Consider the following 12284-nt stretch of genomic DNA (forward strand, 5'->3'; position numbering starts at 1 on the left):
ATTCTCTGCCCCCAAAGCCCAGAACTTGCTTCCAGGACGTGGGGGGTCCTTTCCTAAGTCTGTCTTCTCCAGGAGAACTTCTGACATTGCTGTGTGGGCCTCTGGGCTCATGGGTGGTCAAGGAAGGTCCTGACACAGCACCATTGCGATGTATAGAAGTTTGGAGCTCAAAGGTATCTGTCAAGATGCCCTGGGCATGCCTGCCTGGTGAGACTGAAGCTGAGGCAGGAGGAGAAGGGGAAACAGACCACAGACCAGAAGCCTCCGGTCGGCCTCCTGTCCAGGATGTTGGGGTTGGCCTAGGAGGATCTCTGCTGTTACAATCAAGGAAGAAAAGTGTTTGGATAGATTTTTTTTTTCTTTGTTAGGAGATTGGAAAAATGCAGGAAGTTGAAAGAGCATGGTCAGGAGTCAGATGGACAGGGTCTAAATTTAACTTTGCTACCCTCCAGCTGTGTGATATTAGACAAGTAATTCAGCTTCTCTGAGCCTGTTTCCACATCTGTATAAATGGTGGTAATAATCACTGTTATCATGCACACTTGGCTGGGGGTTGGAGACTCGAGACTGAATAAGCTGTGACCCCTGCCTTTTGGGAGCTCAGCTGACCAGAAAGGGTGGCCAAGGGTGATGGGGTGGAGAAGTGCACTGCTCCAGAGGACAGTTACTTCTGAATGCAGGTGTGGGGGACTCTGGGTTGTGCTTTGAAGAATGAGGAAGAGTTCTTCATTTCATTTTTTTTTTTTAAACTGGGGATTCAACCTAGGGATACTTTACCTCTGAACTACTTTCCCCAGTCCTTTTTCTATTTTTATTTTGAGAAAGGGTCTTGCTAAGTGACTTAGGGCCTCACTGAGTGGTTGAGGCTGGTCTTGAACCTGCAATTGTCCTGCCTCAGCTTCCCAGAGTAAGAGTTTCTTAGGCTAGTCGGGGAAGGGAGGAAATACCAATGAGAGGGATCAGTACAGTCAAAAATACAGACGTGGGAATTGACAGATGTGTTTGGGGCTCTGTCCGGAGCTGGCAGGGATAGAACAGAGGCCAGGAGATAAGGAAAGTGGGGCCAGGCGGGACGTGGGACCTGGAGAAGGGCTGCTTGTCTGCGCTGTGGCGTTTGGATTTCATCTGAGAGTTCCTGCAAAGTGGCAGCCGGGCCTGATGTGATCAAGTTCAAATTCCAGCCATTACTCTGACAGCTGTGTGGGGAGTGGACTGAGGGGAAGGGAGGACAGGTTTTGCTTTGGGGGCCACTGTAATGGCAGCATTCAGGGGTGCAGGTGCTCACGTGTGCTGAAGGGATACACAGTGCCTCCGGAGCTCACCGCAGGAACCCACTAAGATGACAGGCAGGCAGGGGGCTGGACATGAGAGGGGCACAGGGTTTCCACGGGTCAGAAGCCAGGCAGGAAAACGGAACCCAGGTTGACAAGTTCAGTACAGAGTGTAACATAGGGAATGGTCAGGAAGGTACTAGAAGAGCAGAAACCAAGCAGAACAAAGCATGGCAGTGGTGACTCAGCCTGAGAACAAAAGGAAGCTGCTGCCACCCTAGGGCTGGAGGACAAAGCCATGTCACCTGACCCAGGAGCCAGAGTCCCAGGAGTAAAACGGGATCATGAAGAGGGTGTGTCACGGGTTGGGTTCCTCAGGAAGCGGATCCTGAGATGAGGACTAGCTGCAGGAGTTTTTCAGGGGACGTCCTGGACCGTGAAGAAAGGAGGGGGCAGGCCCTGGCAGAGGGAGAAGGTGAGCCTCAGTAGACCCTTTCGGGGACCTTTGAGGCTGGGGTGCCCTTCAGAGGTGACTCGAGTTGGGATACGAGGACCCTACCTTATTCTCCAGAGATCAAGAGTCGCTGGATGTGGACCCCTTGGAAAGGGGGTACTGTCTTGGGCAATGTGGCTCCTCTCGATCAAGGCAATTTCCAAAATGGCTCCTGATCCGCATTCCCAGTAGCCAGGGGGATAAGTCCATCAGTCCTGAAAGGTGGTGTGGAAGTAACAGTGGGAGACTGAGGCATACAGAGGGGGGTGCCTGGCCTGCGGAGGTACAGTCAAGGTACAGCGTGGCTGACAGCCCCAAGTAGAGAGGAGGGAAGTAGCCTTGCCTCTCCTCTCCTCTGCCTCCCCTGCCGCATCCTTTCAGGGCTTCCCACTGGTCAAGGGCAAGCCGTCCTGGCAGCTAGACAACAAACAGCAAAGCCCGGGAGCAGAGCCTGAGGACTAGCCCCACTAAGTGAGCAGTGGATGGCTCTGAGAGCAAACAGATCTGGGGGTCCCAGTGACCAGTCAGCTGTAGGAGAGAGGAAGCAAGGGCACTCTAGGGAGAATGTGTAACCTTGGAGGGGTGGGGGTTTGGTGGGCTATACTGATGTGCCTGTCCAAGAGGCTGAGAGGGAGATGAGAGACTTGGAGGATCATGCTCATGGGCCATGCTAGTTTGGCTATTCAGGAGCGGAGGCCTAGCTGGCAGCTCAGTGGGTCTTAGATTCTGGCACTTACACATCTTGAAAGACTTTAGAAAGGTTCTCTCCTGGCCACGGGACCAAGTGTAACCTCCTTAGCATGGGGTTGGAGCTCTCTGCAATGTGGTCTAAAGTGACCTCCGCAGGCTTAGCTCCCACCACTCTGGTAGTTGTCCTGGGCTGCCACCCTCTGTGAGCAAGCCTGCCCTTCCCTGAACCACCACCTGGTCTGGTCACCCACCATCCACACCTCCCTGCTGGTGGCTCTCGCAATCCCACACATCTCCCAGGTCCAGTGTTTCCTTCTGGGGCCTGCCAATTCCTTTCCCCTACAAATTGTCATCTCCTTTTTGAGTTCTCGAGTGTGTTAGAGACTGACTGCTCCACCACTGGAGAGCTATTTAACCACGATAAGGCGATAAGGCTTCAATTTCTTCTGTGGAAATGGGGCTAAGAATAACAGGACAGGGGGGCTGTAAAACTCCAGTAACTAGTGCAAGGTCCAGAGCCCTGCACATTCTAGGCCTCCATTGATGCTAGCTCTTATTTCTGTTTCAATCATCTTCTAACCCTTAGGCTCTAGCCTTTAGTAGATGCTTAATTAGCATTTGTTGAATGAATGGAGAATTAATATGGAAAAGCATTTATTCTTGGGCTGTGACCTGGTTTAGAAAACTAAGTATTTAGCAAAAGTGCAAGGAAGGACTTTGATAATAGTTATCTATGTTGGGTTCCCAGGGACTCCAAAATGACCTGGTTTTCTCAGGAAGATTTGGAATTGGTTTTATGGAACTTTGCACAAGGTCTGGCACAGGGTTCAAGCTCACCATATCATGTTGCAAGAAAACGTACACGCGACCTGGCCAGGTTGCCCAGGTGCAGGTAGTATACCTGCCGGTGGCCAGAATGACTTCCACTCCCTTACCACCTACTCAGATATCGGGGCTGCACCCGGGCCCTAGATCTTGAGGTGCGCGTGGAGTACGCAAAGGGGACAGGAATCCGGCGGCCACGTGGGCCCCTTCCGCTCGCTCCCACATCCTTTGTTTCCCACCGGCCTCGGCTCAGGAAGCTTTTTCTGCGAGTCACCGCGAAGGGGCGGCCGGGGAACCAGGAGAAGCTATTTCCGTGCAATCCGGGCGGGCGGCGCGCGCGGGAGGGGCGTGGAGGTGGAGGCAGCGCAGAAGGCCCAGTGTTTGCTTTTATTTCATCCAACAGAAGGTTCTATTTGTGGAAGCGAACAGACGCTGGGGATTAGAGATGGGAGGGGGCAGGAAAAGGAAAAAAAAAAAACCACATCCACTACCACGCACAGGTCTTCCCCGGAACTACTGCGTGGGGGTGAATGACTGATTCTGGAACTCATCACCTTCTCTCTCTCCACTTCCTCCAGCTGCAGCCGGGCCTCGACGGCACCCACGGCTCCAACAGGCGCTCCCCAGGCGTAGAGTAGTGGGGGGGATCCCCAAGGCGAAAGGAGTAACGGCGGGATTGCAGCCAGCGACGGGCGCGGAGACCCGAGGTGCGCGCGCCCGTAACCCATTGTGCTGCTGTGAATGAGGCGCTCGCACCAATCAGCTGTCGCTTCGCCTTCCGCGGCTCCGCCCCTCCCACCCACTTCCCCGGGACCCTGACGTCACGGGAACTTTTCCTCCGCCCCCTCCTTTCGGCTTCCAGCTCAGAGCCGGGGCCTGCCGGAGGGCGCGCGCTGCCTCCTGCCCAGCCCAGCCCTGGAGGCCTGTGCGCGCGCCCAAGGCGACCCAGGACGCACCACCTGCGCCCGAGAGCGCGCTGCCCTGAGCATCCCCAGCCCTCGGGCCACCCCATCCCCCCACCCTCCAACTCCGCCGCCCCTCCCCCCAGTCTCCTCCCTCCGCTCCGGTGACTGCAAGCCGGGCGGCTGAGCCGGAGTCGTCGCAGCCACCTCATTGCACAACCCGGCTTCCCAACTGTTTACACAGCCCGGCCTGTGAGTGTGTGTGTATACAGCGTGAGTCACCGGGAGGCGGAGGAGGTGGAGGAAAAGGAGAAGGAGGAGTGCACTGGCCGGGATCAGTGCGGCGCACACACTCACTCACACTCAGTCACTCTCTCCGAGCGCGTCTCGCTTCACACACGCCCGGAGCCCCGGAGCGCGCAGGATCCCGGGCGCCACGGAAAAGTTGCTCCGGCTTTTGCTCGAGACTAATTGCTTTGGGAAGTGCATTTGCTCAGTGGCTCCGCTGAGCCTGCGGGATCCTGTCCTCACGGCTAAGAACCCCGGGAACGCAGGCCGCTTCGCCTCGCCTCTGCCTTCGGGACGGTCGGCAGCCTCGGCAACAATAGCGGCGGCCGCTCCCAGCGAGGCTCCGCGAACCGGTGCCATCAGGGGTCCGGAGACCCGAGCCGGCCTTCGACCCCCACATTCACTGCCAGCGTGGTCTCCGCGTGCAACGCGAGCGCCGAGAAGCGGCTCCCGCTTTGCCCCTCGTGGGGCCGGAGCCAAGCCGGATCTGCAAACTCCATCCCGCGGGCTGGAAGGAGCCGCAGCGCCGGCGTCAAGCCCGCAGCACCTTCCTGCGCCGAGCAGGGGACGTATCAAGCCGGGGCCGCCCCGGCCGCGGACGCGATGCGGGTTGGCCCCGTGCGCTCTGCCATGAGCAGCGCCTCGCAGCCCCGCGGTCCGGCCCTGCTCCTCCCGGCCACTCGGGGCAGCCCGGCCAAACGCCTGCTGGACGCCGACGACGCGGCGGCGGTGGCTGCCAAGTGCCCGCGCCTCTCCGAGTGCTCCAGTCCCCCGGACTACCTCAGCCCCCCCGGCTCGCCCTGCAGCCCACAGCCTCCTCCTACCGCGCCGGGGGCCGGCGGCGGCTCCGGGAGCGCACCGGGGCCCAGCCGCATAGCCGACTACCTGCTGCTGCCCCTAGCCGAGCGCGAGCATGTGTCCCGGGCGCTGTGCATCCACACCGGCCGCGAGCTGCGCTGCAAGGTAGGCGTCCCGGGACCGACCCGTTGGGGATCTGGGGCGCAGGGTGGGTGGTGGGCAAAGGTGCTTGGGGTCGGGCTCGCCGCGCCCAAAGTACCGTCAGCGCTTGAGTTTGGGGCAGGGCGGATAAGTGGGTTGAGTTCCATAAGGCCGCATTTGGCCAGGTTCGCCCTTTTGGAAACTGAGGGCTTTCCTGTGGAGTGGTATAATGGGGGCTCGGCGGTCAGGAGGAAGTGCCCTGTTCAGTTGCTTTCTCTCTAGATTCCTTTCCCTGGCGCTCAGTTCAGCTAGTGCGTGGCGTTCCATATAAGTTGTGGAATTGAGATGGATTCCAGGGCCATGCCGTTGCCCTTCTCTCATTCCCCTCCCCCCCCCCCCCACCCCCCCACCGTCCTGGAAAGACGCCCTGTTGTGCCTCCTCGGAGCTCGCAGCAGCTGGAAGCCCTCTTGCCTTGCCGGAGGTTCACGACCGTGTCGGGCTCCTACCCAGGGGATTCCGACCTGAACCCGCGCTGGAACTAGGACTCCACCCTCTCAAGGGAGTTGAGGGGTCTTCCAGCCATGGCGGGGGAATTGGGCCAGAGTAGAAATGTTGGAAAGCCCACCCTGGCTAGATCGCTCGCTTCCATTCACTTTATTTTCTGGCCAGCGATTTCCTTCTGGAATAAGGGATCCCGTCCGAGAGGAAGAGGTACGTCTGCTACAAGCATGATCCACCCGGTCCTTCGGCAATGCTTAGACGCAGACCAACACCCACAGTCGAACCCCCAGAACCTCTGGCTGCTCTTTCATCCCCCAGTTAGAGTTGCTCCTAGGTTTCCCGCAACTCACCTGGACCCCCACCTCCCGGCCCCAGCCCCCAGGGCTTGCTGCTGCCACCTACTGTCCACCCGCGTGAAATTTCAAGTGCACGAGCAAGCCAAGTTTAAAGGGGGAAATTTTCCTCGGTGACTTGGGGCTAAGAGCTGTTTTGGGAGAAGTGTGTGTGTGTGTGTGTGTGTGTGTGTGTGTGTGTGTGTGTAGTAGGGTGGGTGGGGCAGGAGGAAAGGGCAGCAGAGGGATTTTTCCAGTTGGTGCCAGAGCAACCACCTCAGAGGTGGGGTGGGTCTGGTCATTGTGCAACCCCTTCCAGTTCCTCCAAGCAGATAATAGCCGAATCCAGATGGTGACAGCCCGTGTGTCACCATTTCCAGTTGAGTCTAGGATATGAGTAACCGGACTGAACAAAAGGCCCTTAAAGGGACCAGCGGGTTTCATGGAGGGATGCTGCCCTCTCTGGGGGTGGGGCGGGTGTGTGGGAGGGGAGAAACAAACAAACCTAAAAGACTATTCCAGTCGCCCTCCCCTCCTGTGAGAATGTAACTCAAGGATACTTGCACCTGAGTCACAGCTGTAGGCAGGTTGCTCAGAGCTGCGCTGTCAGTCTCTCCTTCCAAGTCATCTGTTCCTCTGACTAATGACAGCTCTGCATGTTCTGCGGCCCCTGCTTCCCCTTGGAGGCTGCAGAGTCACCACACTCTGCCCTCTCTGTGCTGAGTCCTTTGAGGCTGGCAGGAGATCCATGCATGTCCAGGGATTGCTTTCCATCCCCTGAGGTGCCAGGGGTATCCACAGTGTTATCTGCAGACATAGAAGCGTAGAAGAGTGTTTGGGGGCTTAGCTGTCATGGAAGATGAGAGTGTGTATTGAAGACAGTCTTTCAGATCATCCACATGAAGGGGTGTGACTGTACCTTTGGCTGTTTGCTAGAGCAAAGCCCTGGGTGTGACGGTTTTAGGGGTGTCAGGGTACTCTGGGACTGCATACAGTGATATAGCAGAGATAAGGGGTCATATGAATGGAGCTTACTGTTACCCAAAGCCCAGAGGTGGAGAACTTCAGCCCAGCTCCCTAAGGGATTCAGAAGGCAGCACCTGCTTTCCTAGCCCCCTAAATGGGCCACCTTCTCTCTGCAGGTGTTTCCCATTAAACACTACCAGGACAAAATCAGGCCTTACATCCAGCTGCCATCGCACAGAAACATTACTGGCATCGTGGAAGTGATCCTTGGGGAAACCAAGGCCTACGTGTTCTTTGAGAGGGACTTTGGGGACATGCACTCCTATGTGCGAAGCCGGAAGAGGCTGCGGGAAGAGGAGGCTGCCCGGCTCTTCAAGCAGATTGTCTCTGCTGTTGCCCACTGCCATCAGTCGGCCATCGTGCTGGGGGACCTGAAGCTTAGGAAGTTCGTCTTCTCCACAGGGGAGAGGTGAGCGGCCGCCACGGCTCCTCCTGTGGCCTTTTGGAACCAAAACGAAGGTACAGGTTGTGCCGTTAGGTGCAGTGTGCTGGTGCCAAACAAACCCAAGGGCTCATTGTTCCCAGAGTTAGTGTTTACGAGTCCTGCTCCTGAAGAGTCACCACCAAGGTTGGTTTACTCTGCACTCCCTCGGATGGAGCCTGGGGACACTGGGTGCTCTTGTGGATGTCACACTCTGGCAGGCTGCTCTCCCTACTTCTACCACAGGATCAGGCTTATTCTCCATTATTGCTGGAAAGGTCAGCCTCCTGGGGTTCAGATGGTCACCCGTCCTCTACAGTACTCACTCCTAGAAGAAGCTGTCAAATCTTTGCTTGCGTTAAGTGGTTTTGTCATGCCTAGAAGGTATGACAGAGCTAGGTAGACTCTTACTTAAGATTTCAGCCCTCCTTCTTGACATGCATTTCTGTTCTGTCTGTGGCTGGGTCCTCTGTGCTTTCTTTACATTCTCTGGTGACCTTTTAGACATCTAGTTGACTGCACCTTGAGAAAAGAGCCACATTGAATGATAAATGGAAGTTGGCTAGAATTGATTGCTAAATATAGATAATGACTTACCTCATATAGGACAAGATGAGCTTGATAAGACAATAATGAGGCACTAAGTTTTGAAGTGGAGGTTTTGGTTAGGAGACTTCAAAAAGGAGCGTGAGATAAACCATACTGATTTTAAGAGGGGGACCACATCTATTTTTGGAGAGATTAAGGGCAATAATCCTGTAGAATTATAGAGTTGGGAGTGAGTTGTTTTGTTATTTCTATTCACACGGGGCTTACCCCGACTGCATTTTTACCTTTTAACTTCAGAGCACAACCAAAAAATACAGGGTTAAATTGCCCTAAAGCACGACTTTGTATCTGACCTTGCAGTAATTATTGAAACACACTGATTAGCAAAGAAAAGCAAACTGTTTGCAATAAAGTGTCCAATTCCTGGAACATGCTCCTTTGACATGGTGATGCATTTTTCTGAAACATGCCTTACAAACCTTCTTACTAGCTTTTGAAATCTGCATTGCACAGACCAGTGTCACGGGCACAAGGTTTGGAAACCCGAGGGTTAAGCAATGGCAGGCTGACGCTATTCGTGTAACCAGCACAGGTGCAGGGTTTTAGTACTACAGCAGCCAATCAGGGGCAGACAGTGTGGGTTGAGTCATATTTTCCGTTTACAGAACCAATGGGTATTTTACATAACGACAGGGAGGTCATGCTGAGGACAAACTGAAGTTAGCACATGTATACTATACTCCAGGGAACAGGAAGGCAGGAAGGGGAAAAAAAAAAAAAAAAAAAAAAAAAACACTACCAGACCTTGGAGAGGAAAAGGAATTGACCCATCAGCCAGTACCCAGTGTTTGCATTTAACTTCCCAACAAGTGACTTACTGAAACAGGGCTATTTCAGAGGAGCAGAGGAAGGCAAGCCACCACTGGATATTAGAGGTTCCCGCATGTGACTTTGGGCTTTGGGGGATGTAGGAGACTTGGGTGGCTGGTTCCAAGTTAGGAGCCACCAGAAGTTTCCTTTGACTAAAGACTTTTTGGACTGTCACTGTTACCTGGACAGAGACCCCCATGTAGAATAAATGGCTTTTGCAAACTGGCAGGCCATGTTTGGGCATGTGTGCCCTGCATCCTACAAATCCCCCATCCACATTCATTCACGTAACCTCTACATCTGGTCTGTGTGAGTAAATGCAGCTAACGCCTTGTAGCGTTCCCATCACGGTTATCATGCTGGGATCCAGGAGGACAGTTTCCTCTGTGTGTGTGTTCATTGGGCTGTGGCACTGACAGATTGGGCATGATGACAGTGACTTTGGGCTGCATGTTCGGTAATGCAGAGCAAGTGTCTGAGGAACCTCAGCGATCGATGTCATGATAGAGGAAAGACTGGCTTGTAGGATGCTCGGCCCCCTCTCCGAGGAAGTAGGTTATACTGCTCTCCCCAGATGGCTTCTGTAGAAAATGTCAGCGTTCCCCTGAGATGAGCTCCGGGTTCTGCAATGTGAACCTTGTCAATTGTGTAAGCCTTGTTAGGATATCTCTTACCAGCTCTAGCATCATGAATGCTATTTGGGACTTTGCATCATACCCTCCACCCCAGGCGCGCTCTCGATACTTTGCAAACATGTATTGCAGTTTGTATTGGTTTGTGAAATCGCGAGTCCTGGGTACTTGCAGGGCACTGCTTACTGGATGAAGGGGTAAATGGCATTCCTGGGCACTATTCCTTGTGTTTCATGGCAGCTGGTCTGGAAATAACAGCTTGGTTTCTCTCCCCCGCAGAACCCAGCTCAGACTGGAAAGTCTGGAAGACACGCACATCATCAAGGGCGAAGACGATGCTTTGTCAGACAAGCACGGCTGCCCAGCCTACGTGAGTCCTGAGATCCTCAACACCACCGGGACCTACTCTGGAAAGGCAGCGGACGTTTGGAGCCTAGGGGTGATGCTCTACACCCTTTTAGTCGGACGATACCCCTTCCATGATTCGGACCCTAGTGCCCTTTTCTCCAAAATCCGACGCGGACAGTTCTGCATTCCTGACCACATTTCCCCCAAAGCCAGGTGCCTCATTCGTAGCCTCCTGAGACGAGAGCCTTCCGAGAGACTCACTGCTCCTGAAATCTTACTCCATCCCTGGTTTGAGTCTGCCCTGGAGCCTGGGTATGTTGACTCAGAAATAGGAACTTCAGACCAGATTGTTCCAGAGTACCAGGAGGACAGTGACATTAGTTCCTTCTTCTGCTAATCCCCAAAACCTCAGAAACCTCATAATTCTCACTCATGGCATTTCCATTTCTAAAGATGGACGGGCCCTCTGGCATGGTGCCAGCCAGACTCCGGACTGCACCAAGGTTGTCTCCGCAGAACTCACCGTGGGACCCTCTCTTCTTGGTTGGGAGGAGTGACTTTTTTGATTTGAGCAGCATACATCGGTTGACTTACCTGCAAAGTTGTTCCCTTCTTTACAAACCACCCTCGGCTATGTCTTTGTCAGATTTGTGGGTTCTGTATCTTTTAAAGATCGCCAAGAGTATAGCACAGACATCCCACATGTGTGGTCAAGTGTAATGAACTTGAACATTCACACAATGGCATTTTGGGCAATAACCATATTTTAATAGGGTGGCAAATAATTTTGGGTCAATAGCCTGCCATATTTGAACTCCTTGGTAGCTGGACTTATCACTTCAGTTTCTCTGATCCGAAAGTTCTATGTTGGTTTGTTGTAACATCCATCCTTGCTTCACGGTCACACTTACCAGTGACTCGACTCTGTTGTCTGAGCAGACTGAGGAGCTCAGGAGCCTGCCTGAACCCTGACCCCACTCTTCTCCTACCCTGCCGCAACCTCACATGCAATAATGCCTTGTCCCTGACCTTGAAACTTGCCCCCTGCAGCTATGAAAGCACTTGCCAGCCAATCATGGAAAAGTGTCAAAAATGCAAACTCTTGGCTATTCCAGAACTCTGAGCTCCAACAGAGACTGCCATTTTTTTAAAAAAACAATTTGATCACTTGGAAACTGTTAGCATTTTCAGTTTTTTTCCAGTGTGCTGGCGCTTAACCTTTAATCCCCCCCTCCCCAAGATCATCTCAGGGTGGAGCATTTGGTCCAGGAAGAGAAAGGAGACTCCCCACCCCACTCTCCCAGGAGCAAACATTAAACATCTTTGTGCTTTAAAGAAAGTGAATTTTGCACAGCATTAGGAGATTCCCAGACTAACTTCCAGAATGATACTTTTATGGCTCCTTGCCCCCTGTGGGCATGTGTGTGCATCTGCAGTTTTGCATGGTGGGTTGTTAGTACTCACATGTGGTGTGGTCTACGAACACACATCTGTGTAGCTGGCTGCTGGGGTGGAATAGTGAGCCCAGGTATTTCAAGTTGGAAGGGACTTTAAAAACCATCCGATCCAACTCCTGGCTTCCACCTCCCACTGCAGAAATCCCCCACCACCTGCCTGTTCAGCTTCTTTCACAGGTGAGAATCCGACCTCTGAATGCTTCCAGAGACAGAAACTCACTCCCTACAAAAGGTAGATCTTCTCGGAGAAACTGCAACTTGCATTAAAAACAAGTACAGATGAAAAATCAGTCGCTGTCTCAGACAGTGCCGAAATCAGGTGGATAAACGGGTAAACAAACATACTGTATTTTAAGAAATGGCACAGACCAGGCAGGCATCTTCAAGGGCTACGCCTACGCAAACTACTAACCTGCATCGTAAGAATGCTGTGTATACCTCACGTACTGTGTACTTTGTACATATATTTTACCTTTTATACATATGTCTGATTTTTGTTGTCGATTGGCTGAGGCTTGTCGTGTTGTGTGTGTCTGTCTGAATAACCTGCGTGTCCAAAACCACGTGAAATGTGAATGGTTGTGGGCGATGTTGCCTTGACAGGATCGTGGGGCTTGGCCAGGAGGGAGGACCGGCCTCTGTCGCACTGGGTGCGCGTGGTTGCGTGACTGTTGTATCTGTGATACATTATCCGGCTGGCAGCGGCTTCAGCCGGGACAGCTAGAAACACTAGATCCTT

At 53.5% G+C, this 12284-nt stretch overlaps 1 protein-coding gene across 1 annotated transcript; it reads left to right on the forward strand.

The window, feature by feature from the left end:
- The first annotated feature begins 4307 nt into the window (after positions 1 to 4307).
- On the forward strand, positions 4308 to 11233 carry TRIB1 (tribbles pseudokinase 1). Its single transcript, XM_079100713.1, has 3 exons — positions 4308 to 5432; positions 7385 to 7677; positions 10020 to 11233. Exons 1-3 carry the CDS (start codon positions 5073 to 5075, stop codon positions 10483 to 10485), a joined length of 1119 nt encoding a protein of 372 aa, XP_078956839.1. The 5' UTR covers positions 4308 to 5072; the 3' UTR covers positions 10486 to 11233.
- The last annotated feature ends 1051 nt before the right edge of the window (positions 11234 to 12284 follow it).

The sequence above is a fragment of the Sciurus vulgaris genome (genome assembly GCF_902686455.1).
Source record: "Sciurus vulgaris genome assembly, chromosome: 1".
Taxonomy (NCBI): domain Eukaryota; kingdom Metazoa; phylum Chordata; class Mammalia; order Rodentia; family Sciuridae; genus Sciurus; species Sciurus vulgaris.

Coding starts and splice junctions, on each gene's coding strand:
- TRIB1 (XM_079100713.1), top strand. CDS start 5,073: ATGCGGGTTGGCCCCGTGCGCTCTGCCATGAGCAGCGCCTCGCAGCCC. Junction 5,433..7,384: donor GCCGCGAGCTGCGCTGCAAG/GTAGGCGTCCCG, acceptor TTCTCTCTGCAG/GTGTTTCCCATTAAACACTA. Junction 7,678..10,019: donor GTCTTCTCCACAGGGGAGAG/GTGAGCGGCCGC, acceptor TCTCCCCCGCAG/AACCCAGCTCAGACTGGAAA.